At 35.4% G+C, this 26,742-nt stretch overlaps 1 protein-coding gene across 1 annotated transcript in view; it reads left to right on the top strand.

The window, feature by feature from the left end:
• Positions 1 to 26,742, top strand: part of WDPCP (WD repeat containing planar cell polarity effector) — a 307,958-nt gene that overhangs the window by 174,710 nt on the left and 106,506 nt on the right. Inside the window, exons 10-11 of the mRNA XM_071221611.1 lie at positions 1,726 to 1,789; positions 24,005 to 24,107. Of these exons, the coding sequence (XP_071077712.1) occupies positions 1,726 to 1,789; positions 24,005 to 24,107 (167 nt within the window). The remainder of the gene's footprint in view (positions 1 to 1,725; positions 1,790 to 24,004; positions 24,108 to 26,742) is intronic.

The raw sequence follows: 26,742 nt of genomic DNA, 5'->3' as shown, positions 1-26,742 counted from the left end.
GTCTACAGGGTCAGATGTGGCCAAAGGGCACAGAACATAACAACTTATTTTTAAGTTTGATCATCAGAAGAAGATGGATGATTACTATTGCCAGGAAATTTTCACTGGAATGTAAACAAATGCAGAATGGCAATGAATGTGTGGGAAGGTAGTAGAACTTACTAACTCTCTGTCCTCTTCCTCATTACATCCCACTTCCACTGAATACATAAGAAACCAGGAGCTTCCAGGAACAAAAATAAACACAGTTGCCTTCTGATCTTCCATAGTACAAAGGGATTCAGGTAAATACTGGAAATACTAATAAGAAGGGTCAAGGAGGAGATAACAATCGTCAAACATAACATGGAAACTGTAAAGTGGTTTGGGTTCTGGACCCTGCTACCTCATATGTTATAAGAATAAGCCTTGTTTGTTTGAATTTTAATTATTTTAGCTGTTTCACTAATAAAATTTATGTAATCTGTTAATATTCCATTTTTCTGATATGTTTTATTTGAAATCTGATATTTTGTTCCAACACATTTCATAAATGAAATAGAGAACAGAGAATAACTTTGAAATTTACTTGCTTGTTTCTAGAGTCAGAAAAACTGACAGTTTTTATACCTATGTAAATCTCAGCATTCAGACGAAGTAAAGACGACCTTTCCTCCCAAAACCCTGTGCAAAGTTGATCCTTAAACAACATGGCTTTGAACCACAGGGGTCCACTTACATGCAGATTTTTTTCCAATAAATACAGTGGGTCCTCCACAGGTGTCACATCCTCAGATTTAACAAAATGCTGACTGAAAATAATATGTCCTGTCCATGTTTGGGAATCTGCAGATGTGGGTGGCTGGCTATACATATTACATCATTTTAGATAAGGGACACGAGAATCCGTAGATTTTGGTATCTGCAAAGGGTCCTAGAACCAATCCTCCCATGGATTCCAAGGGCCAACTGTAGTAAAGTTTTGGGCAAGTCAAAGTTATAGGTGGATTTTTTACTCTGTAGGGTTTGGTGTTCCTAACCCCCAGTTGTTTAACGATTAACTGTGTGAGTTCATGACATACTTTCCTCTCAAGATCTTAAACTTTCTGTAAAGGTAACTAAACTGTAGTTTGTTCTTGTCTCTCTTAGCCAAAAATTAAGCTTACATGAAGAAAATTCTCAAAATTTTACTTTCGGGAAAGAGAATGATTGGAAAGAAAAGAGTAGAAAACTATTATCTTAAAAATATTTAGAAACCATTTACTTGTCATTTTACGACAGTCTAAGATTAATTTTTTCAAAAACTCACAAGGGAAACTTTTGTAATCAACATTTGACTACTCAACTTTTAACTAAGAAACAGAAAACTATAATTAAAATGTTAATTAATCTTATCTTGCTATAGTCTCCAGGTCCCCATACTTTCCTCTTACAAAGCTCAATAAAGTAAAAAGTTTTGAAAAACATATTTCCTAAGCTCTCCTTTCCCTCTATTCAGCAGCACCTACTCTGGGCTATGCTTCTCCTGGAAAGTGGTACTGAAGGGCCCCCGTGGGCGCCGTGCCTCAGCTCCTAAGTACAGTGATATTTCACATACAAAAGATCCCAGTGGACAAAGGCTCTACTGTTTGAAAATATTTTTGCATCAGAAGACCAAAAACAATAACACATAAATACATTAAACAAACAGCTCTCTGCTTTTATATAGGTTTGTTTGCACTAATAGATAATATTTGTTCCTTACAGGTACCAGAGATTTGAAAAGGCATTTCTGTTAGCTGTTGACATTGGTGCTCGAGACCTGTTTATGGTGAGTCATTCCCAGAGATGATTTTGTGCCTTCAGTTCTAAGGCTGAGTAAGTTGTCAGCTTTTGTGACCATTAAAAAGGATTAGTGTCATTTGTGCCTTAGTCGCTTGGTGGGAAAGCATTATCCATCTTGGCTTGCAGCTTTGCCTTCATGAAACTGGTCAATAGCCATCTAGTTTCTTTTGACTTGTTGACATTTTCCTTGCCAGGTCCAAAAGGATTTTATTTATGTTTTCTAAGAATTTATAATTCTTGAACTTTTATCCTTATGTACTTTGATGTGAGGGGATGACACCTTTCTATCTAATAAGCTTAAATGTCTTTCTAATCTATTCTCTGAAGAAACAGCTACAGAGCCAGGATATAGGGCAAAACATACCCCATACATCTTGCATATGCCCAGTCTGTCCTTTACATTTTAGAGCAAAGTAACAAATTTGAATATTCTCACTTGTATTTTTAAAGTAACCACAGTGTAAAGTGAACCAAGGAGGTTATAAATTCACATATACTTCAGTCCTCCTATTTATAAGCTACAAACAGTAAAATTGACCAGTGTCTTATAGATTCTTGTGTTCTGTATCAGGTTCTTGTTTTATAAGATCTTTCACCACAATGTCTCAGTGAGATCAGATGAACGGAAAAGGTGGTGTTCCTTTCCTGGTTTCTCAGTGCTTTCTACTCCACAGAGATTTCATTGTTGTCAAAGAAACAATAAAACAAAAACTTCTTGCAAACAACAAAAAGATGGAAGGCTCTTTTACCTGAATGTTCTGCACAATGAAGACATTTTGTAGTTTAAGCTTTGTTAATGGGGGTCATGACATTAGATCACTTATCTTCAGGCTGAGTTTATTTCAGTTCTAACTTTGCATCATTCAATTAAATTGTGCTTTCATTGGTCATGAAAACCATCTTCCTAATTATTGCAAAAGTATGAACCTTCTGTTGTCATCTGTATTTTGTTATGTCAAACTGAGTATATTAGTATATTGAGGGGAGGTTTTCTTATTTTCACTGAAACCTATGCATGCTGATGTCAGTGTCAGAAATTTAATTGGAATAAATTTTTAGATTTTTCTGATCCTGTTGATTTTCCGCTTTATTTCCTCTTTATCTCACCTCTGGCAATACTCACCCTAGTAAAGGTAGATTTTTCACCATGTCTTTATTTTTTTAATATCTATAGTCCTAGTCTTTTTCTAATCATGATAAGAACTGAAAGACTGAATATTTAAATGTATAGTGTCTAGCTAACTTATTCAGTCTATGATATTCTGTAATTTCTACTGCTTTAATACATAATCATCAAAACTGTCCTCTAATTTTTTTATTACCATTATTTTTAATCTTTATTGTATTTTTTACTACCATTTAGTCCCAGTATATGCCCCTCCCCCCAGCAATCAACACACTATTGTCTTTGTCCATGAGTGTTTGGGGGGCTCCACCCGCAGGGCCTCCCCAGCCCCCATGGATGAGAATAAATCTACCAAGACATGATCTGCTTGGGGAGGAAAGGTGGCCCATCTCTCAAAAGAGAAGGACCAGGAGCCTTTTCCTCAATGGGCTTTTATTGGGTTTAATTTGCATAGGAGTACAGGGCATATATATATATATGTAAAGCTCAATCATTGTCAGGCAGAAATGATCAAGTAATAGATAACATTCAAAGAACTCAGGGCTTATTCTGAGTTAGGGTCAGAAAGTTAAAGGGCCATAAAACTTTGGGGAACAAACTCATTCCATGCTTGGACGCTTATCAGAAAATTGAGGGTATTAGCAAAGTAGGTTTCATAGGATTTTATGCATTCTTTCTTAGGCCTGATTGCCCTAGGGAACCCACCCTTTCCAGCACAGGGCCACACCCACCTCCAGCATTGTTTCAGGCTTAAGTCAGGGAGGGGAAGTAAGGCAGCCAAGAGATAGGAGACTTCTTGCAGACAGAATGAGGACTCAGGCTATGTCAAAGCGGAGGGGTGAGGGTCCATCACCCCCCTTTTCCATAGCCCCCCCAAGTCCTTCCCTGAGGGCCTCTTTGTGACCATGCCTGTCTTAGGTCATCCCTCCCTTGAGGAATCTTACCTATCATTGGCTAACCGGTCATGCACCGGGGGCCAAGCAGGATGAAGTAAAGTGGGCAGAGGTGATGCCCCTGCCAGGGAGATAAGCTTTGTCTCCTTAGTGGTTTATGGTCCCAAGTTCTCTCACTCAGCCTTAGCCATGGGGGGTTACAGCTTCTGAAATCAGGCAGGGTGGTTCCCAACAGTAATGGAAAAAATATGAAAAAGATTATATATTTTAAAAAAACTGAAAAAGTTGCTGCCCTGGCCAGGTAGCTCAGTTGGTTAGAACATCGTTCCAATATGCCAAGGTTGCAGGTTAGATCTCCAGTCACAGCACCTACAAGAAACAACAAATGAATGCATATGAATATACATATATACACATATACATACACATACATATATATACATACATATGTGATTGATTTCTAGTTTCATAGCACTGTGGTAAGAAAAGATGCTTGATACAATTTTAGTCTTCTTAAATTTATTGAGACTAGTTTTGTGTCCTAATATGTGTTCTATCCTAGAAACATTACACGTTCATTTGAAATGTGTGTATTTTCTGCTGCTTTGGGGTAAAATGCTCTGAAGATATTGGTTAAATCCATTTGAACTTATGTGCCGTTTAAGGCTGTTGTCTCCTTGTTGATTTTCTGTCTGGAAGATCTATCCATTGAAGTCAATGGGGTGTTAAAATCCCCACCTATTACTATATTTCTGTCCTTCTCTCACTTTATGTCCATCTCTCCCTTTATTTCCATCAAGACTTGCTTTACATAGTTGGTACTCCTATGTTGGGTGTATAAGTGTTTACTAGGGTCATATCCCCTTGTTGGATTTTTCCCTTTATCACTATAGCCTTGGTTTTAAAGTCTATTTTGTCAAAAATAAGTATTGCTACCCCAGCTTTTTTTTTTCCTTTCCAGTTGCATGAAATATCTTTTTCCATCCCTTTACTTTTAGTCCATGTATATCTTTCAATCTGAGATGGAACTCTTGGAGGCAGCATATACATGGGTTTTGTTTTTGTATCCATTCAGCTACTCTGTGTTTTTTGGTTGAACCATTTAAGACATTTACATTTAAGATGCTTATTGATAGATATGTATTTAGTGTCCTTTTATTGTTAGACTACTTTCTTCTTTCTCTTTTTCCTCTTCTTCTTAAGGGAAGTCCTTTAACATTTGTTGTTAACTGGTTTGGTGTTAACAAACTCCTTTAGCTTTTTGTCTGGGAAGTTCCTTGTTTCTCCTTCAGTTTTAAATGATAGCCTTGCTGGGTAAAGTAGCCTTGGCTGTAGGTCATTGCTTTTCATCACTTTGAATATTTCACGCCACTACCTTCTGGCCTGAAAATTTTCTGTTGAAAAATCAGATGACAGTCTAATCAGATTACATCCCTTGCTTTTCTCTTATGGCTTTTATGATTCTCTCCTTGTCTTTAAGTCTTGTCATTTTAATTATGATGTGTCTTGCTGTGGGCCTTTTTGGGTCCAACTTGTTTGGGACTCTGAGCTTCCTGGACTTGTCTGTCTTTTTCCTTTGCCAGATTAGGGAAGTTTTTGCTCATTATTTCTTCAAATAGGTTCTCAATTCCTTCAGGTAATCTACTCTCTACTCCTTCAGGCATTTCCATGATGTGGATATTGTTATGCTTCATTTTATCCAAAATGTTTCTTAAGTTCTCCTCATTTTTTAAAATTCTTTTTTCTTTTTTCTGCTTTGCCTGGGTATTTTTTTCTTTTTACCTCGTCTTCCAAATCACTGATTCAGTCCTCCGCTTCATCTAACCTATTGTTTATTCCTTCCAGTGTATTCTTTATTTATGCAATATCTGAAATGGTTCTTTTTTATGGTTTCTGATTGGTCTTTTTTTACAGTTCCTATGTCTTTTTTCATGCTGTTGAGTGTCTTTATAATCATGACTCTAAACTCCCTATCTGATAAATTGCTTGCCTCCATTTCATCTATTTCTTCTTCTGGAGAATTCTCTTGTTCTTTCATTTGGGGTCTGTTTCTTTGTCTTCCCATTTTGGCTGCTGCTTTGTATTTTCCACCTTAGATATTAATCTAATCAGTGATATAGTCTTAAAGTGTAATCAGCAGCCTGGATTAAGCACCACAGGGTGGGGCAGAGTAATTTCCATGGGTGGGGCTATTGCTTCCCATCAGGCTGATGCTACTTGGGGGAAGACGGGAGTGCTCTGCCTGAGAACAATGGCCTCTAAGATACGGGGGATGACTCAGCTAGGGATTCTGGTGGCTAGTCTATTCTTCTCAGTATTCTTCTCAGAGCCACCAACTCCAGACTCTCCTCAACCGACTCTAATCCACTCTGCCCTCCATCTGCCAGAGCCCAGGGTCTATGTGGCTACAAATGAAATTTTGTGTGTTGGCTCTTTAAAAGGCTCTCTGCATCTCCAGCCATCTCTCTTTGGCAGACAAAAGCTGTGCTACTCTTCATAGCAGGATGTTATCTGGGTTCCTTTCTGGCTCTGGTGCTGTAGGCTAGGGAGCCCAACTTGGGATCTAGACCCTGTACTTCTAAGGGGAATCCCCCAGCCACTGAAATATCCCTCTGGAACTTTAGCTGCCATGAGTGGGAACCCAGCCAGTCCTCTCGTGCCTCCTCCACACTGTGGTGACATAGCTTGTTCCATCTGTCCATGGTTATTAATCTTTTTTTAAAACATCGTATCTGTTTTAGCATTTAGTCTCAATTTAGCCAGTAGCAATAGTAAGAAAGTTTTCGTGTTAGTTTAAATTTGTAAAATCTTTCTACTGATTAGCTAACCCTAACCCATAAGGATTTTCATGTGTAAGAAATAAAAACATAAAATGAGGGAAGGAGAGAAATAGGTTTACTTTCCTTTTTATTTGTATAAGTGAACAATCATTAAAAAGCAGCATCCTTGCTCTTTTGTGTAACTTTCCTTATTTATAGCCCAAGATATATCTTAAGAGGAAGCACTGAGGGCCTAAGAGAGTGTAATGGCCTCAAAGATCCATTTAAGCTCATGAATCTTCTGTGTACATTTGAGAATCTGTATTGAAATTGGCTAAAATAATTTATCATGTTTTCTATTAGATCAACTATTCCTATTTAAATTATCATCTAGGGAGAGGTCTATAGGTCTGGCCTATAAAATGAAAAAATATCACCTCTTTGAATTTAAAAGTTCATAGAATAAATAGGATTATTCCCATGTATAAAGGATTTTCTACTCCCAAGATATATCTTCCTAAAAGACTAAAATTAATACCACATGTAACAGAAAAGGATCACCAAAAAATATATTTGTTATCTGAAAATAGTCTTTTTGCATTAGCATCTCTCAGTGTCAGACAGATAAAGCTGTATAGCAAGATATCAACAGCCCTTGAATATTAAAAAGTAAATATGAAGGTGCTGGACCTGAGGACATGGGCCTGAAAAGATGCACCTCTTTGTTCACTTCTCAGTGCAGCCTAAGTGATCGTATATGCCAGGTGTCAGCACACTATAGCCTGCCAGTCAGATCCAGCCCAAGAATGTTTCTTTATAGTTTTAAATCATTGAAAAATGTTCAAAGGATGGTATTACATGACAACTAAAAATATGATATTCGAATTTAAATTTCAGTGTCCATAAATGAAGTTTATTGAAACACAGCCATACTCGGTTGTTTATGTGCTGTTTATGACTGCTTTTGCTCCACAGTGGTAGAGTTGAATAGTTGCAGGAAACCATATGGCTCATAAATCCTGAAATATTTGCTCTCTGGCTTGTTACTGGAAAATTTTGCAGACCTCTGGTCAAAACAATGATAATTGATTTCATTCCTCTTTTTAAGGCCCTTTGGCAGCTTCCCATTGCTTTTGAGATAAATTCTAACTCCTTAATATATCATCTAAGGCCTCTCCAGTCTCAGCTCTCTGGTTTCCAGCTACATCATCTTTCTTTAAGTTCTGGAAAATATCCTGTACTCCTTCTCATGCTAAGGAGTTTAGGGTTATTCTTACTCTAAATCAGCCAGGAGTAATGGGAAATACATAAAATCTGGGTTACAGGTTCCCTTCAAAGTCAGTAACTTTGGAGTTTTTTTAACGTAAAAGATGATGGTAATACAGTACCTACTCATAAGGTTGTTTTGGAGTCTCAGCAGGATAATGTATTTATTGAAAGTACTTTGTAAATTAGGAAGTACTGTACAGATATCATGTGCTATTACTATTAACACAGGGCAACTGATATTATTACATATTATTACATATATGGCTATTGCATGAATAATGAAAACCTGAAACAGAGCATGGATTACAGAAATGTAAAGGAGAGGATATTTTGGAAGTGAAATAAATAAGATTCAGCAAGCCCTTAGATATAAAATATTTTGATTATAAACATATATACTATAATAAAAAGAAAACAGTATCATGAAGTATAAACAAAGTAAAAATCACTTGGAATTGTCCAGAAATTAACATCCTTTACAATTCCTCTCCATGTGAATATAAACATATACCATACTTTTTAATTTTAACTTGATTTTTTATTCAATAGTATGACATCATAGACACTTTCCCATATCAAAAAATATAGATCTATATCATTAATTTAATCTTTACATTGTATTCATTTTACGGGTTGTACTGGAATTAAAAACAGTAATACAGACCAGTGGAACAGAACAGAGAGCCCAGAAATAAATTCATGCATATATGGTCAACTCTTCTTTGACAAGGGTGTCAATAACACACAATTGGGAGTGGACAGTCTCTTCCATAAATGGTGGTGGGAAAATTGAATATCCACATGCAACAGAGTGAAATTAGACCCATGTCTAATACCACTCACAAAAATTAACTCAAAATAGATTAAAGACTTAAATGTAAGACCTGAAACCATAAAACTCCTGGAGGGAAACATTAAAAAATAGCTCCTTCACTTTGGTATTAGCAATGATGTTTGGCTAAGACACCAAACATTAGTATAGTGTACTGTGATTGTGGGCTTATCTTTTGTCTTTTTTGCTGCCAAAAGCATAGGCAGCAAAAGCTAAATCGTAAATGGGACTTTTGCACAGCAAAGGAAACAACTGATAAGATAAAAAGACAATATATGGAGTGGGAGAAAATATCTGCAAATCATATGTCTAAGGGTTAATATTCAATATATGTAAGAAAATTATATAACTCAGTAGCAAAAGATCAAATAATCTGATGAAAAAATCAGCAAAGGACCTGAATTGACATTTTACCAAAGAAGACATACACTTGGCCACCATGTCCATGAAAAGGTTTTTAACATCACTAATCATCAGGGAAATGAAAATCAAAACCACAATGAGATACCACCTCACAACTGTTGTGAGAATTTTATTAAAAAGACAAGAGGTTACAAATGTTTACACGGATGTGGAAAAAGGGAACCTTTGTACACTGTTAGCAGACATATAAAGTGGTACGGCCATTATGGAAGACAGTATGGAGGTTACTAAAAAAATTAAAAATAGAACTACCATGTGATCTAGCCAATCCCACTTCTCAGTATATATCTGAAGGAAATGAAATCAGTATCTCAAAGGGATAGCTTAACTCCTATGTCCAATGAAGCATTGTTCACAATACCAAGGTATGGAAACAACCTAAATGTCTGTTGACAGATGAATGAATAAGGAAAATGTGATACACAAACACACACACAATGGAATATTACTCAGCCATAAAAATGGAGGAAATATTGCTATTTGCTATAATATGAATGAACCTGGAGGGCTCTGTGCTAAGTGAAATAAGTCAGAAAGAGAAAGACAAGTGCTGTATGGTATCAGTTATATCTGTAACCTTAAAAAGGAAAAAGCTGATATAGAAATAGAGAGTAGAATGGTGGCTGGCATGGTGGTTAATGCTCTTTATATCCTGTTTTTAAAATCTTCACCCCCAAGTTCTTGAAAACAGTCTCCTTTTTTATTATCTAGAATTTTTGTTATTTTAATGTTAACATTTAAGCCTACAACTCACCTTTACTGATTTTTGAAGGTATGGAGCAAATGTAGGCTTACAGTTGTGCGTACAGGAAAGAGAGTTTATTCTTGTATTATTTGTTAATTATTATATTATTTTCCAACTGTAAAACCACTTTTTTCCCAACTAGTACCTCCAGTTGATGATCTATGAACATATGTTGACAAGACTATCCTTTGCTTACTACTTTGTAGGACTTCCTTTGTCATAAATTAGGTGCCCATATATGCACATGTGTATGTCTACTGCTGGGCTCTGTATCCTTGCACCAACACCAAAATGTCTTAATTACTGTACTTTATAAATATATCTAGTAGTGTAAGCCTTCAAACTTTAAATGTGTTTTTATTCTAACTTCTTGTGATGGGTGCTTAAATCATGGATTTTTCAGTCTTTTCTTTTTTTATTCAGTTTATTAGGGTGACACTGGTTAACAACATTACATACGTTTCAGGTGCGCAATTCTACGACACATCATCAGTGCTCTGTATTGTCTGGGCAACACCCTAAGTCAAGTCTCTTTCTATCACCATTTATCTCCCCTAAGCCCTCCTCCACTTTCCTCCACCCCTCACCCCCTGGCAACCTAAACTGTTGTCCATGTCCATCGACCTTTATTTTCCAACATATGCATTCAAGGGTATAATTTCCACTCATGCATAGCTTTGACTGTGTTCTGACAATTTTTATGTTTTTAAAAATACATTTTATATGTTTTTATTATTATTGAGCTCAAACTCCTTCTAATACTTCTGTTGTGAAGTCTTTGGCCATGGTTTCTTAAAAATACATTTCCTGATTACATGAACATTTTCTAGGAACACACACACACACACACACCTTAATCTGTTCTGTATTATAGTAACCATTTGAAATGTCTTGAAACTTCCTTTATGGCTCGTTTATATGGTCAATGGTAAAATTTCAATGTGCATTAAAAAGAATGTACGCTCTGCAGTTTACAGTTGTCAGGGGCAGTGTTCTCTATCAAATCAAGTTTGTTGGTCACACTGTTCATTTCTTTTGTATCTTCACTGACATTAGTGTACTGTGATTGTGGGCTTCTCTTTTGTCGTTTTTGCTGTTTTGTTTTTATGGCTGTTTAACTAGATAGATGCCAATTTAGAACTGTTATATTTTCTTGGTATATGAAGCCTTTATCATTATGAAACATTCTTCTATTTTCTAGCAATGCTCTTGCCTTAAAACCTACTTCACTTTAAACTTTTAAAGTATACCTACACTGCCCTGACCTGCCTGGCTCAGTTGGTTGGGCCTCATCCCGCAAAGCGAAAGATTGCCAGTTCATTTCCCAATCAGTGCGCGTACAAGAGGCAACCAATCAATGCCTATCTCCCTTCCCCCCCCTTACCCTCTCTCTAATAAATAAATATTTAAAAATAAACTATAGTTACACCAACTTTCAGTTTATATATGTTTCATATCTCCTTCATATATGATATATCCATGTTTCCTTATAATTAAGTTATATCTCTTAGGCAATATAGAGTTGGGTAATTTTTAATCAACTCTCACAATTTTTGTTTTTTAATTGGATTATTTAATTAAAATATAACATAAATGATAGTACACTTGTGATTGTCCTAACCTCGTTTCTATATGCACCACCTATTCTTTCCTTTTATCTAACCATCCTGGCCCTTTTCTGTATCAACTATATTATTCTATTTTCCCTCTTACTAGCTTATTAGTTATATCTTTTACTATAATTTTTTAAATTTAATGCACAGATTTTATTCACATTTCACCCATAGTCTTATCCTCTTCAGTAAGAATTTTTCAGGTATAGGATCCAATCCAAGATCACCTGTTGTATTTCAGTTGTCACGTCTCTTTAGCCTTCCTTCATCTGGGTGAGTCTTAACCTGTCTTTGTTCTCCTAACTTTGACATTTTGAAAAGATAGGGCCAGTTATTTTGTAGTATGTCCCCCTATTTGGGTTCATCTGATACTTCATCAGATTCAGATTATGCATAAGTGTCAGGATGTGACACTGTGTTCTTCTCATTGATCCTGTCAAGTGGCAGATGACTGTGACTTGTTCCCATATTGGTGATACTAACTTCAGTCACAAAGTCCTGGACATGTCCTCAAGTCTCTTTACTATAAAGTTACTGTTTTCCCCTTTGTAAAAAATAACTAACCTTTGGGGAGATTATTTGAACTTATGTGCATATCCTGTTCCTAATAAGACATAGGTAGCTCTTGACGGAATCAAAGTACTATAGTGATGGCCAGATAGTGATTTTTAAATTCTATCATTCCTTTTGCATTTATTAGTTAACATTTTACTGTAATGGGCTTTCCTTGTCCCGTATTTATTTCTCTCTGTTAATATGGATCCATGGGTTCTGATTTTATTCAATGGGTTATTATCCATTAATATTATTACTTATTTTGATGCTCAGATTGTCCCATATTTGTCTGTGGGAGCTCCTTCAGCTGGCTTCCATGCCTTTCATTACTTGAGCACATTCTTACTTCTGGCACAAGATGGTCCAGGCTTGCCCTGACGAACGTGGCTCATTTGGTTGGGCATCGTCCCACAGGGCAAGGTGTTGTCAGTTGATTGCCAGTTGGGAACCCACATGCCTGGCTTGTGGGTTGAGTCCCCAGATGGGGCATGAGCAAGGGGAAACCAACTCCTTCTCTCCCTTTCTCCCTCCCTTCCCCTCTCTCTAAAATAAATAAGTGCTGACTAGTGTGGCTTAGTTGCTTGGATGTTGTTACACAAAGTGAAAGGTCACTGGTTCGATTACCCACCAGGGCACATGTCTAGGTTGTGGGTTTGGTCCCTGGTGGGAGTGTGTATGAGAGGCAACTGATTGATGTTTCTTGCTCACAACAATGTTTCTCTCCCCCTCTTTCTCCCTTCCTTCTCATCTCTCTAAAAATAAATAAATTAAAATAATTAAATAAAATCTTTTTTAAAAAAGATGGTCCAGGCTTACTTTCCCAGCCCCATCCCTGGACTCAGTCATTGTGCTAAGGACCCCTGGTTCTTTTTAGTGGGGAGTGACATCAGAACTTGAGATCTGGAATCTAGGTGTGCTCGTCGCCCCTGAGGTGTTTTTACTCCTGTCCTGTCAGTGGATAGACTGGGGAGAATAGCCATTTCCCATTATTGTTGTTTTTCAACGTCTTATATTTGTAGCTCCTGTCTTTCACTGTCAGAAGTCTGGCTCCCCCGAAAGTCAGTATATTTACTCCTTTGCTCAATTCTACAGTATACAAAAAGTTGTTTCAGAATCACTGCACCCATACCACTATTAACAATAAATCTACTAACCTATTAAATTGAATTTAAGGTTCCTGTGCAGTTCTTTTGGTCCTTTTATCTTCAGACTGAGGGAAGTAAAAGTTACTTGGATTTTCTTTCCCACTTTTTTTTAAATATGGTTGTTATTACTTGGTATATAGTTAAGTTTTTTTTTGTTTGCTGCTTCCAACTTGGGAGTTAAAAAAAAATCCTTGTTGATGTAACTTTTTAAAATATGTGTCTTGGTGTGGGCCTCTTTGGATTCATCTTGTTTGGGACTCTGTTTCCTGGACCTGGATGTCTGTCTCTTTCACCAGGCTGGGGAAATTTTCAGCCATTATTTCTTTAAATAGGTTTTCTGTCCCTTTCTCTCTGTCCTCTCCTTCTAAGACACCCATGGTGAAAATGTTGATATGCTTGATTGATGTTGTTCCAGAGGTCCCTTAAATTATCCTCATCTTTATAATCCTTTTTTTTTTTTTTTTTGTTCTGATTGGGTGTTCTCCACTATCTTGTCCTCCAAATTTCTGATTGGATCCATTACTCCATCTAATCTGTTGTTGATTCCATCTAATACAACTTTTATTTCAGTTATTGCATTCTTCATTTCTGACTGGTTCTTTCTTTATGTTTTCTATCTCCTTTCTAATGTTTCTTATCTCTTTGTTGAAGCTCTCCCAGAGATCCTTGAGCATTCTTATTCCCATTGTTCCGAACTCTTTATCTGACAGATTCCTTGTCTCTGTTTCATTTAGTTCTTTTTCTGTTTTTATTCCCCCTTGGTATTTCATTTAGGACATATTTCTGTCTCCTCACTTTGGCTGTATCTCTGTGTTTGTTTCTATGAATTAGGCAAAACAACAACCTCTCCTGGTCTTGAAGGAGTGACCTTGAATAGAAGCTACCTCTTTGTAAGACTGCATGTGCCAAGTGTCTTTAGCAGGCCAGCTACAGCTGGAGCATGGGTGGGCCACAGGGAGTGGGAGCAGCAAGCTTTTCCAGAGCCTGGAGCTGTATCTGGAGTGGGTCAGGCCAAGGGAAGGCCCAGGAGCAAGCCACACTGGGACTGCCTTGGCAGGCCAGTTGGAGTTGTAGCTGGATTGGGCTCAGGCCTTGGGTAGTTCCCAGGGCAAACCACACCTGGACCTGGAGGTGAAGCTAGAAAAAGGTGCAAGCTTTAGGAATTTCCAGAGGTAAGATTCTGGTGCTGTAGCTAAAGCCAGTATGGTCTACAGGAAATCCCGGGAACAAGCCACACCTGGGTCGGAGTTGTAACTGGGTGGGGGGTCAAATCCCACAGCTGGAAGCTGGAGCTAGAGCAGGCTGCAGGCAGACCTGTTTCTGTGTGGTCTCTCTATTGTGCAGAAGCTGTTCAATTAAGCCTCAGTTCTTCTTCAGGGAGAATTGTTCTGTCTGTAGGTATAAATTCAATGAGTTTCTGGGAGTAGGTGAGTTTAGGGTCTTCCTGTGCCATTATCTTAGAACGGAAACCTCCTATAATTGTTTTCTCTTGGCTAATGTCCTTTTGGTGGGTCATTATGCTGTTGTTGTTTGAGGTCACTCAGTCTTATTTCTTTGCTCTTTTAAAAATATATATATTTATTCATTTTAAGTATATTTGGCATACAATATTATATTTTTGTCATAGTATTTTCAGTTATACATACAGTTATTTGACATTTTTACACCTTACAATATGATCAGCCCACTAATTCTAGTAGTCATCTGTTACCATGAAACTTACCACAGTATTGTTGACTATATTCTCCTTCACCTTTTCCACCCATCTCCCTCTCACCCTCCCCTCTGGCAACCATCCCTTTGATCTCTGTTTTTATGAGTCTGTTTTTGTTTTGCTCATTTTTTAAATTGAATGTTGGATGTAACATTTTAAAAGGGGGATAATTGAGGCTGTATATGATGTTATTTTACCTCCAGAAAGAATTTACTTTTGCTGTGGCAGAGAGTTAGGGCGAGAGTTAAATAACACCATTCTAGGATTGAGTTTATTTGAACCTGAGTTTCAGTCTGAGAGCTGGTTTCTACCTGATACTTATAACAAGACTGTAGCCCCTCAAAAATCCCAGTTGAAAGCCCTGCCTCCTCCATAGGCCCTGAAATTTAGCTTTGTACCCTTAGACCAATGACTCACCTAAAACTCCATGCAGTTTCTCAACTTCTCAAACACTACTTTCTGCTAAGTTTCTCAGCTTCTTGGCCGCCAATTACAAATTGGCAAGTACTTTGAACAGCAAAAGCAGCACCAAATGTCAGGCTTCCCTCTCGGGGCTTTGCTTCTGTCTAGGATCTTGGTCCTTCAAATACTCAGTGTAGTTCTCTAATTCTTTAAATTCTTTAAACAGAATTTTAAAAATTATTTCATCCAGCTGTTCTAGTTGATCTCAGCAAGAATATTTGTCTCATATATCCTTATCTGGATAACTAGAATCAGAAGTTCTGCAGTATATTTTTGGAAGGTGAGTGAAGTGTTAAACATGATACTAGTTGCTTTCCAATTCTGGATAACTCCCTGCAGTGTGGTGTTTATTATGTTTGAACTATTAACCACTAAGAGACTTAAATGTCACGAATTCTACTTTTAAGCATGACATGTCTTCAATTTTATGCCCAAAATGGATCAAGTGAAATTTTATAAAGTGTTGTATAGATTAAAGTTTATCATTTGATTATGTTAAAGGCACTAAGAGAAAAACCTATTTTTTTCACATTTTAACTAATTTTCAAGAAAATAGATACATTTTCAACTCTTTAAGTGAAGAATTGTTTTTATCTTGTAAGATTAATGATGCAAGTCTTTCCCTTTGATAGGGTGGAAGATAGTGGCGTTTATGCCTATTTAAATTTATACTCTTACTCAAGGGCATGCCAAGTGCTTTGCGATTGCCAGCAACAAAATCATTTTATAGCACAAAATTAAAAGTTAACTTTTCTTGATCACTGGAAAAGTGCCAAGCATTGTGCCAAAGGCTTTGTATAAGTTACCTTATTTAATTTTCATAATATCTTAACCAGTAGAATTATTATACCTATTTTATAGTTGATAAAGCTGATTATAAGAAAAACTGAGCAGATTTTCCACATCAATTTTTCTCCTGGTTAGGGTCACATTTTCTTACTTTTTTCTCTTTTTTTTTTAAGATTTTATTTATTTACTTCTTAGAGAGAGGGGAAGGGAGGGAGAAGGAGAGAGATAGAAACATCAATGTGTGAGAGATACATTGATTGGTTGCCTCTTGCATGCCCCCAACTGGGGAACCAGTCCACCACCCAGGCATATGCCCAAACTGGGAATCGAACCCACGACCTTTTGATTCACAGGCCGGCACTCAATCCACTGAGCCACACCAGCCAGGGCTCTTACTTCTCCTTATGTCTAGTATATCTTTATTCGAAACTGGACTTTATGAATTTTGTGTCAAGTGTCAGATTTTGTTGTATTCCTTTAAATAGTGTACATATGGAAATATTTTTGCACTCATCTTAGCCATAGAAATCCCTTCCCGTCCAAGTTGGCTCCTGAATCCTATTGGGATGACCCCAATAGTACTGATAGCTTTCTTCCCTTCTTGTATGACAAGGCACCTGCAACCTGGAATCAACCATATCTACAAGTAGTTCTGATTTCTTTTAGTAGTAAATGGTCACTAAGGTTCACAGACTGGGTGCTAGGGTGCTTATTTCACTGAGTTTGTCATTGTCTTCCAGGGGCAAAGAAACCTAGAACAGGGGTAGGCAAACTTTTTTGTAAAGGGCCAGTAGTAAGTATTTTAGGCTTTGCAGGCTGTGTAGTCTCTGTCACAACAGTTCAGCTCTGCCATTGTAATTTGAAAACAGACACAGGCAATATGTAAACAAATAACTATGGCTGCATTTTAATAAAACTTTATTTACAAGAATTGGTTGTAAGTTGGGTTTGGTTCACAGGCTATTTGATGAAATGTTACTCAACATTTATGGATAATGGCTGCTGAACATTTCTACAAATACTATTCCAAATAGAAAGATTTCTTTGCAATTCCTTTGTTCTTAGAGATATCCCATGGGGATAAAACATATATATTTTAAATAGACTTGAAATAACTTTTTTGCATGAAGTTATGCCACAAATTTGATATACTAAGTCCATTAATTCAATTTTGCTTTTGATATTTGAGGAATATGTTTTATTTTTATTTAATTTTATTTTATAACTGTATAATTGGTTCTAAAATCAGATCTTTAAAAATGGTATATTCAGTGAGGTCTAGCTTCAGTCTTTGCTTTCTTCATCTTTTCCTTTCCTTGCCCTTTAGGCTGCCATTTTAGGTTTATCCTTCATTTACAGAAAATATATGTAATTAAATATGCATATATATTGATCTGTACCCCTATGTGTGTGTTTAAGTGCCTGTTTTAGTAGTTCACTGAACACATTGTTTGGCAACTTAATGTTTTTAACTCAATATATCCTGGGATCACTCCATAGCAATATACAGAAGGACCAGAAGGTTTTTTAAAAATTATGACAATAATACAGTTGACCCTTGAACAATGTGAGGGTTAGGGGACAACCTCCCATGCAATAAAAAAATATGCACATAAATTTTGAGTCCCCAAAACTTAACTACAGTTGGTTCTCAGTATCTGCAAGGGATTGACACCAAGATCCCCTGAGGATGCCAGAATTGGTGGATGGTCAAATCCCATATATAAAATGGCATAGAACAATGCACACTGTTGGCCCTATACCTCTGCAGATTCCCAACCACAGACCAAAAGCACTGTTTGCAATCTGTGGTTAGTTGAATCCATGGATGTGAAACCAATAAATACAGAGACCTTACTGTATTTATTGAAAAATTACACATATAAGTGGAACAGTGCAATTCAAATCTGTGTTGTTCAACAAACAATGCTATATACAACAGTTGAATAAACATGAAAAGTTAGAGAAACATGAATAATTTTCTACTAAAAATATAAATGGCTCAAAATTGCATTCTAAATAAATTAATTTAAATAGTCTAGTAGCCCCAAAGAGAACATTTAAACAAGCCCAAACTATAACCACATGTTTTATTTTATGAGTTCTATGAAAACCTCAAAAATGTGTAATTTCCAAAAACTTAGTCTAACATAAAAGCATGTACCATTCCAAGTAAATTCATTTGGTAACAAAATATAAGTTCTTCCCATATATTTTCACATATAAAAGGATTATTCATTGTTATCACTTATATAAGAAATATTATGGAACATGTAGACTAATACTAAAATTGATATCAATATAACTACAATATAGAGTATTTAATATACTTCTGTATCTGGAAAGTTATTTTCTTAAATCTACAAAATATGAAAATTCTAAAATAGTAACACACTATCAGAAACAATATTTCATTCCTAACTCTTAAAATTTCTTACTGATCAGATTTTCCCTATGAAAAGAAATGTTATTTTTAATAAGTAGAACAGGAATGGTATCAACATTTTACTTTATCTTTACTTGAAATAGAATATCATGAACTTGAATGTTCTGAAAGCAATTTTGGACAAAACTTAAATGTGTTAAGCTGAAGATTATGAATTTAAATGTTAACTAAGTAAAATATTACAGCAGGGAAGGCTAGGACATGGAAATCTTAAATATGTATATGGCCATTTTATAATTTATCATTTGCCAAGTTGACATATTATATCATCATTTAGTTGTTGCATGTCTTTGTAAGTGCTTCTTATATATCATATAAACCTATGAATCCCCAGAGATTATGAAAATTAGAAAAGGTTACAATAACATAATGTTATAATTATCTGTCAATAACTAATCCAAAGTATGATTTACAGATGAAAATCTATTTATGATTTTAACATAAAATCTATTCAAGGTATTTTTAGCTTTAAGTACTTTTTGTTGTAAATTTGCATATTCATTCTGATAGTAAATGCAAAAGTCACATATGAAGGTAATGAAGACCCAGGAACCAGTTTATTTTATATCTTAGATGATACAGACAGGTTATGTGTAAATTTAAAACCTGGATCATTACCAAAGATTATCTGTGTTTGTTATCTGTTGTTCAGCGGAAGCCAGTTTCACTTAATAGTACTAAATGATGATACTAACAAATCATTATAGCAAATAGTAAATTATACAATTGTCATTGAGGAAGAATGGCAGAAATTAAGTGGTCCATTCTTCTGGATATTTTTCTGAAAACTTGTTTCCGAGTTAGTTATGCTTTTATAATAAAACTATCCAGCAACTAAGTAACCCTGGTCGTGCAGCAGTAAAGATTGGGATTTACCAATATGACACTTTTCAAACATATTGCCATCTATATTGTCCATTTAGACTTGTTATATACCATTTTAATCTTACAAAATACATCTCCAAAAGACACCAACAAAACACAAAAAAAGGACTGTTAAGCATGGGATAACACAATCTACTAGTATGTATGAACCTTGATGTTTGGGCATTAGAGGTAAATCCACGTTTTATAGGGCTTGAAGCTTATACAATTTGAGGAATACTTCTTGCAAAAAAAGAATTTTACATTTCAAGTACGATTAGGTACTGGAAAGGACATGTAAATAAGTGGCAATGAAGTATAAGCTTCATTAGCTTTGTAGTAAATCAGCCTCTGCATTCTGGCACATTGTAAACAGTCCATAATTATAGAATTATTTTTTATTAACAGTTATTAATTAAATTTGAAGTCAAGATGAGTGGTAGGGTATGACTACCCTGTTGGCCTCTTGCAGTGTCTTTAATGTAGTATGATTTAACAGTACCTTAGCCTTAGTTAGTCTTGATTAGCTTTACCGAATGTCCTTTATTCCTGTATGTGCTGGCCTTTCAGGTAAAACACATAAAAATGAAATAAAGCCAAGTAACTTTTAGTTTTTGATTTGTCAGAATATGGCCATTTTTCTCAGAGGTATATGAACACATTTAATTGTATATATCAAACATTTAAACTAAATTCCAACACTAAGATTATGTAAAAATTAAAAAATAAACAAAGCCAGAGGCTAACCAATGGCCAAGTGATTGGATAGTAGATAGTATATATGTCTTACATCAGACCCTGAAGACCTAGGAACTCTGTCAAACCAAGGGGCAAGGAATGACAGAGATACACTCTCTACAGCCTTTGGCTAAGACCATGTTTAAATAACCTCATTTTATTACACTTTGTTTTATTGTACTTCCTGATACTGCGTTTTATACAAATTAGGAGCTTGTGGCAATCCCGCATGGAGCAAGTCTACGGCCAACATTTTCCTGGCAGCATTTGCTCACTTCATGTCTCTGTGTCACATTTTGGTAATTTTCTGAATATTTCAAACTTGTTCATTATTATTATATTTGTTATGGTGATCTATCATCATCAGTGATCTTTTTTGTAGGTTTATTCATGTATTTATTTTTATTTTTAATTAATTTTTTCAATTACAGTGTCATCTTTGATGTAAGTAGTATAATTGTTCTGGGGCCCCATGAACCACATCCATATATGATACCAAACTTAGTCGATAAACGTGGTATGTATTCTAACTGCTCCATCAACTGGTGGTTACCCCATCTTTCTCCCTCTGCTCAGGCTTCCCTATTTCTTGAGACAACAATATTGAAATCAGACCAAGTAGTAACCCTACACTGGCCTTTAAGTGTTCAAGTAAGAGCAGAGTTGTATGTCTCAGACTTTAAATCAAAAGCTAGAAATTATTAAGCTCAGTGAAGAAGGCACATCAAAAGCTGACATAGGCTAAAAGCTAAGCCTTGGTGTCGAATAGTTAGCCATGTTGTGAATACAAAGAAAAAGTTCTTGAAGGAAATTAAAGTGCTACTCTGATGAACCATAATTGTATAGATATATTTCTTTTTCTTTGGTTTATATGTCTGCATACCAGTGTCATATAGTCTTAACTAGAGTCAGTTTTAGATATTCTTGACTTTGATTTTACATACACATTTTAAGATCTATTTGTAAGTCCCATAAAAACCTTGAAGGGATTTTGATTGGAATTTCACCAGTTTTTATGGTTTAATTGGGGTCAGAATTGATATCATTATTATGTATAGTCTTTCCAGCCATAAGCAGGTATATGTTTATATTTTAATCAGATATTTATGTCACTCAGTAATGGTTGGCAATTTCTTCTCATATGTATTGCATATCTTTTGCTTCTTTTCAGTGAAGAATCACATGGAAATATTGCCAATGAGAAAAATAGAAAAAAGCCACCTAAGTGTAGTATAACCCCGAGAGCAGTCAAGCCCAAGTGAAGTCGTAGACTTTTCTTAATTATGAACATAGATACAGAAGTCTTAAACAAAATACTAGCAAATTAAATACAGTAATGTATATTATTAATTATTACTAATTTCTTTATTGAATATAAGGACCTGTTATAAAAACATCATGATACTCTGGATTAAAAGAGAAAACATAATTATTTCAATTGATATATATTGCATTGCTTCCAATTATTCATTGTTATAAGTTATTTTATCATCACCAATCTTGGACATACAGTGTCACATCATTTCCTTAGGAAGATTTCCCAAAAGTGTATGCATGCAAATTTTAAATTCTGATCTGTTGTTAAAATGTAGAATCAGGAATCTTTTCCTATAAAGGGCCCCATGGCAAATATTGCAGGCTTATGGGACAAGAGGAAAAATTGAAGTTATAAAGGTACCTGTAGATAACAAGAAAGAAAATAAATTTTTATACATCTTTACTGATGAAGTTAAAATGTAATAATTGAGCATGATTTTTGTAAGACAGGTCTATAAATATGAATATGGAATTTGGTGAGGATAGCATTTGATCGTAAGTTTGGGTTGAAACTTAGTGGTCCTTATTATCAAAATCTATTGCAAATGTTCATCTATTAATACTGATCTATGATGAGATTTTACATATTTCACTGTTGCAAATTTCTTTCTTCAAAGACAGGCACTGCAATATATTGATATCAATCTATAATAAGTCATGTTTTTAGAATTCTATTAGCTAAAAGACTAGACTGCCTTTTAGCATGCATTACACTGCAAATTAATCACTTCTAATTAAAGGTCTTCAATAATTGCACTGTTAAATAGACTTTGGAATATGGAAATTTCTTTGCACTTGCATGAAGGTTGAGAAACTCTGCTGTGGACTGAAATCAGAAAATGTATTGCTGGGAATCTGTGTAGATACAGAGGTGTCACTTTAACTTTTGATAGTGCTGAAAGTGTGTTAACAGCCTGCATTACTTGTAAGTCAAACAACATTAGTTCTCATTGAAATGACTTTATCACAGTGTAAGTTTCACATGTAAGTAGTTTGGCCATATAGTTTTAGGTTGAAACATTTTCAAGTCTGCAGCATAAGCTAATTCGGAAGCCATTCAGAGTTAAATGAGAGTGTGGTTCTTCAACAATTTAAAAATGTAAACACCATTTTTTAAAAAATTTTTATTGTTGTTCAATTACAGTTCTATGCCTTTTCTCCCCATCCCTCCACCCCACCCCAGCCGAACCCCCCTCCCTCCCCCACCTCTACCCTCCCCCTTGATTTTGTCCATGTGGCCTTTATAGTAAACACCATTCTTAACTCGAGGATTATACAAAAGGCAGGTTATGTTAAGCCCATAGGCCATAGTTCATCAACCCCTGCTTCATAAATTTATATTCCCATTAAATTAAGTGCCTATCTCCCCACAAACTTTGCAACCAGTAAATATTAACTTTAAAGTTTAATTGAAATTATATTTTTCAATATTTATGAGTATTAATAAAGTGAAATATCTTTTCATGATTATAGGCTACCTACATATCTTCATTGTAAACTGACTGTTCATATTCTTCTTCCATTTTTTTTGCAGTAAAATTTTTATTCCAATACTCACTCAGTGTACCAAAGGAGTTCTAAGTCCTTTTTTGTGTCTTTACCCACTTGTTTATTATTTTCCACTGATTTCTGCCATACTTCCAATACCTCTTTCACATTGAAACACCTGCCATTGCCTAACAGAACTGTTTTCTCAAGGTTCTCTACATTATGCACTGTATCTTTCATTCTCTGTTCTCCATTCTCCCTCCTACTGTGACTCGTATTTATCCTTCAAGACTCGGATCTAGGATCAGTTCCTCCTCTTTCACTCCATGGCACTCTGTGCAAATATCTGCCATAAAACCCATCAGATTATTATATAACTAATTGTTGTTCACAGTGGTCTGTCTCCCCATGGGGCTCAAAGCTTCTTAAAATATGGCATTGTAATTGAGCTCTATACTCCAGAAACTGCTGGCACTTAGTAGGCAATGGTTTGTTGATTGAATGAGTTCAAAATAATAGTAGTATTAATAATGTTAGCAAAGTAATATTTACCAGACACATCTGTGTAGTAGTATTCCAAAAAAATGAATTGGGATGGGGAGAAAATGCAGACAATTGTAACTGAATAAAAATTTTTAAAAAATTAAAACAAAATAAAACAAAAAAAGAAATGAATTTTGAAGAAGCTCTGTGATATTTTTAATTAAAATCTCACCAAGGAAAATAGTCCCTGACAAGACTGAATATGTCAAATGTTTTATTTTTAAAAACTTGTCTTTTTCCCTAAAAACAAAATAACTTGTTTAAATAATTGCCATTAGTTATAGCTGTACTCTCCGTTTCAAGAATATTTGCTTATACTGGAAAAGAAAACAGAAAATTAAAATACAAAAAGAAGGTAGATTCATCAGCCATGTCTGTTTTGTAATCTGAACAATAAGTTCTTTCTTTCAAAAAATCTCCTTTGTAACTTGACCAAGATTCATTTTGGAATTAATCTTTTATTTTGCTTTATTTCCAAAGGACATCCATTACCTTGCACTAGATAAGGGTGAATTGGCACTAGCTGAAGTGGCAAGAAAAAGAGCGAGCGACATTGATACAGAATCAATAACCTCTGGAGTTGGTAAGAATTCATGCTGGGGGTTTTTAAGTGCTTTTTGTTTTAATCAATACTTTTTCATTATCATTTCTGTTTATGTTTTTAGGGCATGGTTGGTTAATTTGAATTACTTTCTTTGTAAAGACAGTGTCTTTAAAAAAAGAATTAAGCCTGGCTAAGCAGTACAATATAAATATATATGTTGGAATTGTCTTATTTTGAGAATTGATGATCAGTGATTAATCACTATTTAGCAAAAAGTATAAAGGACTTTGTTCTTTTCATAAGATTTTGAGAAAAAGAATTTATTATCAGCTCTTCCTGGTCCTTTACATTTCCATTAACCAACACAGAAATGTATATAATCCTTTATTTACACATAGATATGTCATATCTCAAAATAATTCTCTCCTATGAAGACAAAATACTTCACATGGAATTTTAGGTTTGATGGGTGACTTGTTTTTGTTTAGAAGTTACTGGAGTCATTTTACAAAGTAGTCTTCCAAAGAAGACCAATTAAAAAACCTAACTTGAATCTCAAGGTCCATTCAAAACTTCATAATATAGAAAAATGAGTTTTTAATGCTGTTATAATATCAACATGACCTTCCTTTTCCTAAATTCAGTTTATCTAGTGGGACTAAATCCTGAAGTACTGATCTCTAGACATCCCAATTCCTATTCTTCTTGGTATTTCCTATTCCTAGATTCGGCAAAGCACCCTCATAATTGTAATAGATTTCATTTCTTTTTGGAACTTTTATGAAACAAGGAAGTTTTAACAAGATTTCCACTGTGTAAGTTGCTTGAAAATATAATAATCCTCTCTATTGATCATCTTGTGCTCTGTTTTTGGAATGCTGTTTGCAGACAAAGGGAGTGATTTTTAGTTTCTTTCTAACATCTCCACCAGCGATCCCAGTCTTCAGGGTGGTACTGAAGGACTTGAAGCCATACCACCATGGTACCTCTAAACCTAAATACCAAAGCTGATGATTACTTACGAGAGAGATGATTCCATTCTACCCCATCCCTGGAAGAATTCCAAATTGATGCATAAACCACTTCCAAATCTCCATTCCTAATCCATAAGAAATACTATTAATCCAGTATTAGATAAGAATAACTTCAGTTGACTTATCACTATATCTTGTTGCTTCCTAAGTATATTGATGTGCCTCAAAAAAAATAACAATAAGCTAATATTTATCAAATGCCTACTATGGGCCAGATACTATAGAACAGATATTTACTAATCAGTCCCCACAACTTTGTGAGGTGGGTAGTTTATTTTTGTTATGAAAAGTCACTTTTAACTAAATAATGAAACCATACCATGTTACTAGTAATTATGATGTTATATGATGGGGTTACAAATATCCTCCATCCCTATTCTCTAGACATTTAAGAAAATAACAGGAGAAAGATTATGTCATAAGCAAATTTTATGGGATTTTTCCTTAGTTATTTACCCTTCCTTTTCCACAGGGTATCAGATATAATGGAAGCTATCTTTGCATTTGAAAGCTATTCAGAGTTACTAGGGTTAAAAGGGAATGTGAAAAGATTACCATGAAATTCCAGAAAAATAAAGAAGGCCTACTATTCAGCCCACTAAAACATACTCTGTTTATTTTTTAACCAGATTGCTGTGGTCAGTTGATGATAATTCCTAGCCAGAGAGCTTGGAGTTCCCTCTTTAAGCCCTGCTTCATTTCTAGCAAATATCTTTTCTTCACTGAAACCTTGTTACTCTCCAATTTTCTGTTTTTTTAGGTCTTACTCTTTGACCTCGGTTACTATCCCTTGAGAAAGATACCATTCAATAATAATAGTAAATCTCAAAAGACGAATATCTTAGATGAATGTTCTACTCTACTTTTGTTCCAGAAAACTGGATGTATCCCACTCACAATTCCCAATGGAATTAGGAAAGAATTTCTAGGTTCCTCATCATACTCTCTTCTTTATAGCCCAAGTCATACTGGGAAAGCTAATTTTCTCTCAGATTTCCTGAATTTAATTCAACCGTTTTCTCAAACTTTTCCAAGAGCAGAAAGTAATTAAGCTTTGGCTTTCAAAGGGGTTCACTAATGAAAGCAAGAGGGAAAATTATGTAAGATATCAAAAGAGTATTTAATTATATATATGTTCCATATCTTCTTTATCCAATCATCTATCAGATACTTTGGTTATTTCCATATCTTGGCCAAATCTGTGGTGATGGAAGATAATTTGACTTTGGGTGGTACACACACAATGCAATGTACAGATCATGTGTCATGTAAAAGGTACACTTAAAACCTATGTAATTTCAATGTCTCTGGTTATATTTTGTTTGCTTTTTCCTTCTATTGCTTATGTTCCAGTTAAAGGTGAGATCATATGGTATTTGTCCCTCACTTCCTGGCTTATTTCACTTAGCATAATGCTCTCCAGTTTCATCCATGCAGAGACATTGAAGTTAAGAACAATCTAACAATAGCCAGGGCGGGGGTGGGGGGTGGGGGCGGGGACAGTGGGTAGAGGGGATTATAGGAACTACTATAAAGGACACATGGACAAAACCAAGGGGGAGGGTGGAGAGGGGGGAGGGAGGTGGGTTCACCTGGGGTGGGGTGGAGGGATGGGGAGAAAAGGCATACAACTGTAATTG

The sequence above is a fragment of the Desmodus rotundus genome, chromosome 5 (assembly GCF_022682495.2).
Source record: "Desmodus rotundus isolate HL8 chromosome 5, HLdesRot8A.1, whole genome shotgun sequence".
In the NCBI taxonomy this organism is placed as follows: Eukaryota; Metazoa; Chordata; class Mammalia; order Chiroptera; family Phyllostomidae; genus Desmodus; species Desmodus rotundus.
Note: the sequence above shows the minus strand (reverse complement) of the source record. Positions and strands in the feature narration are given on the sequence as shown.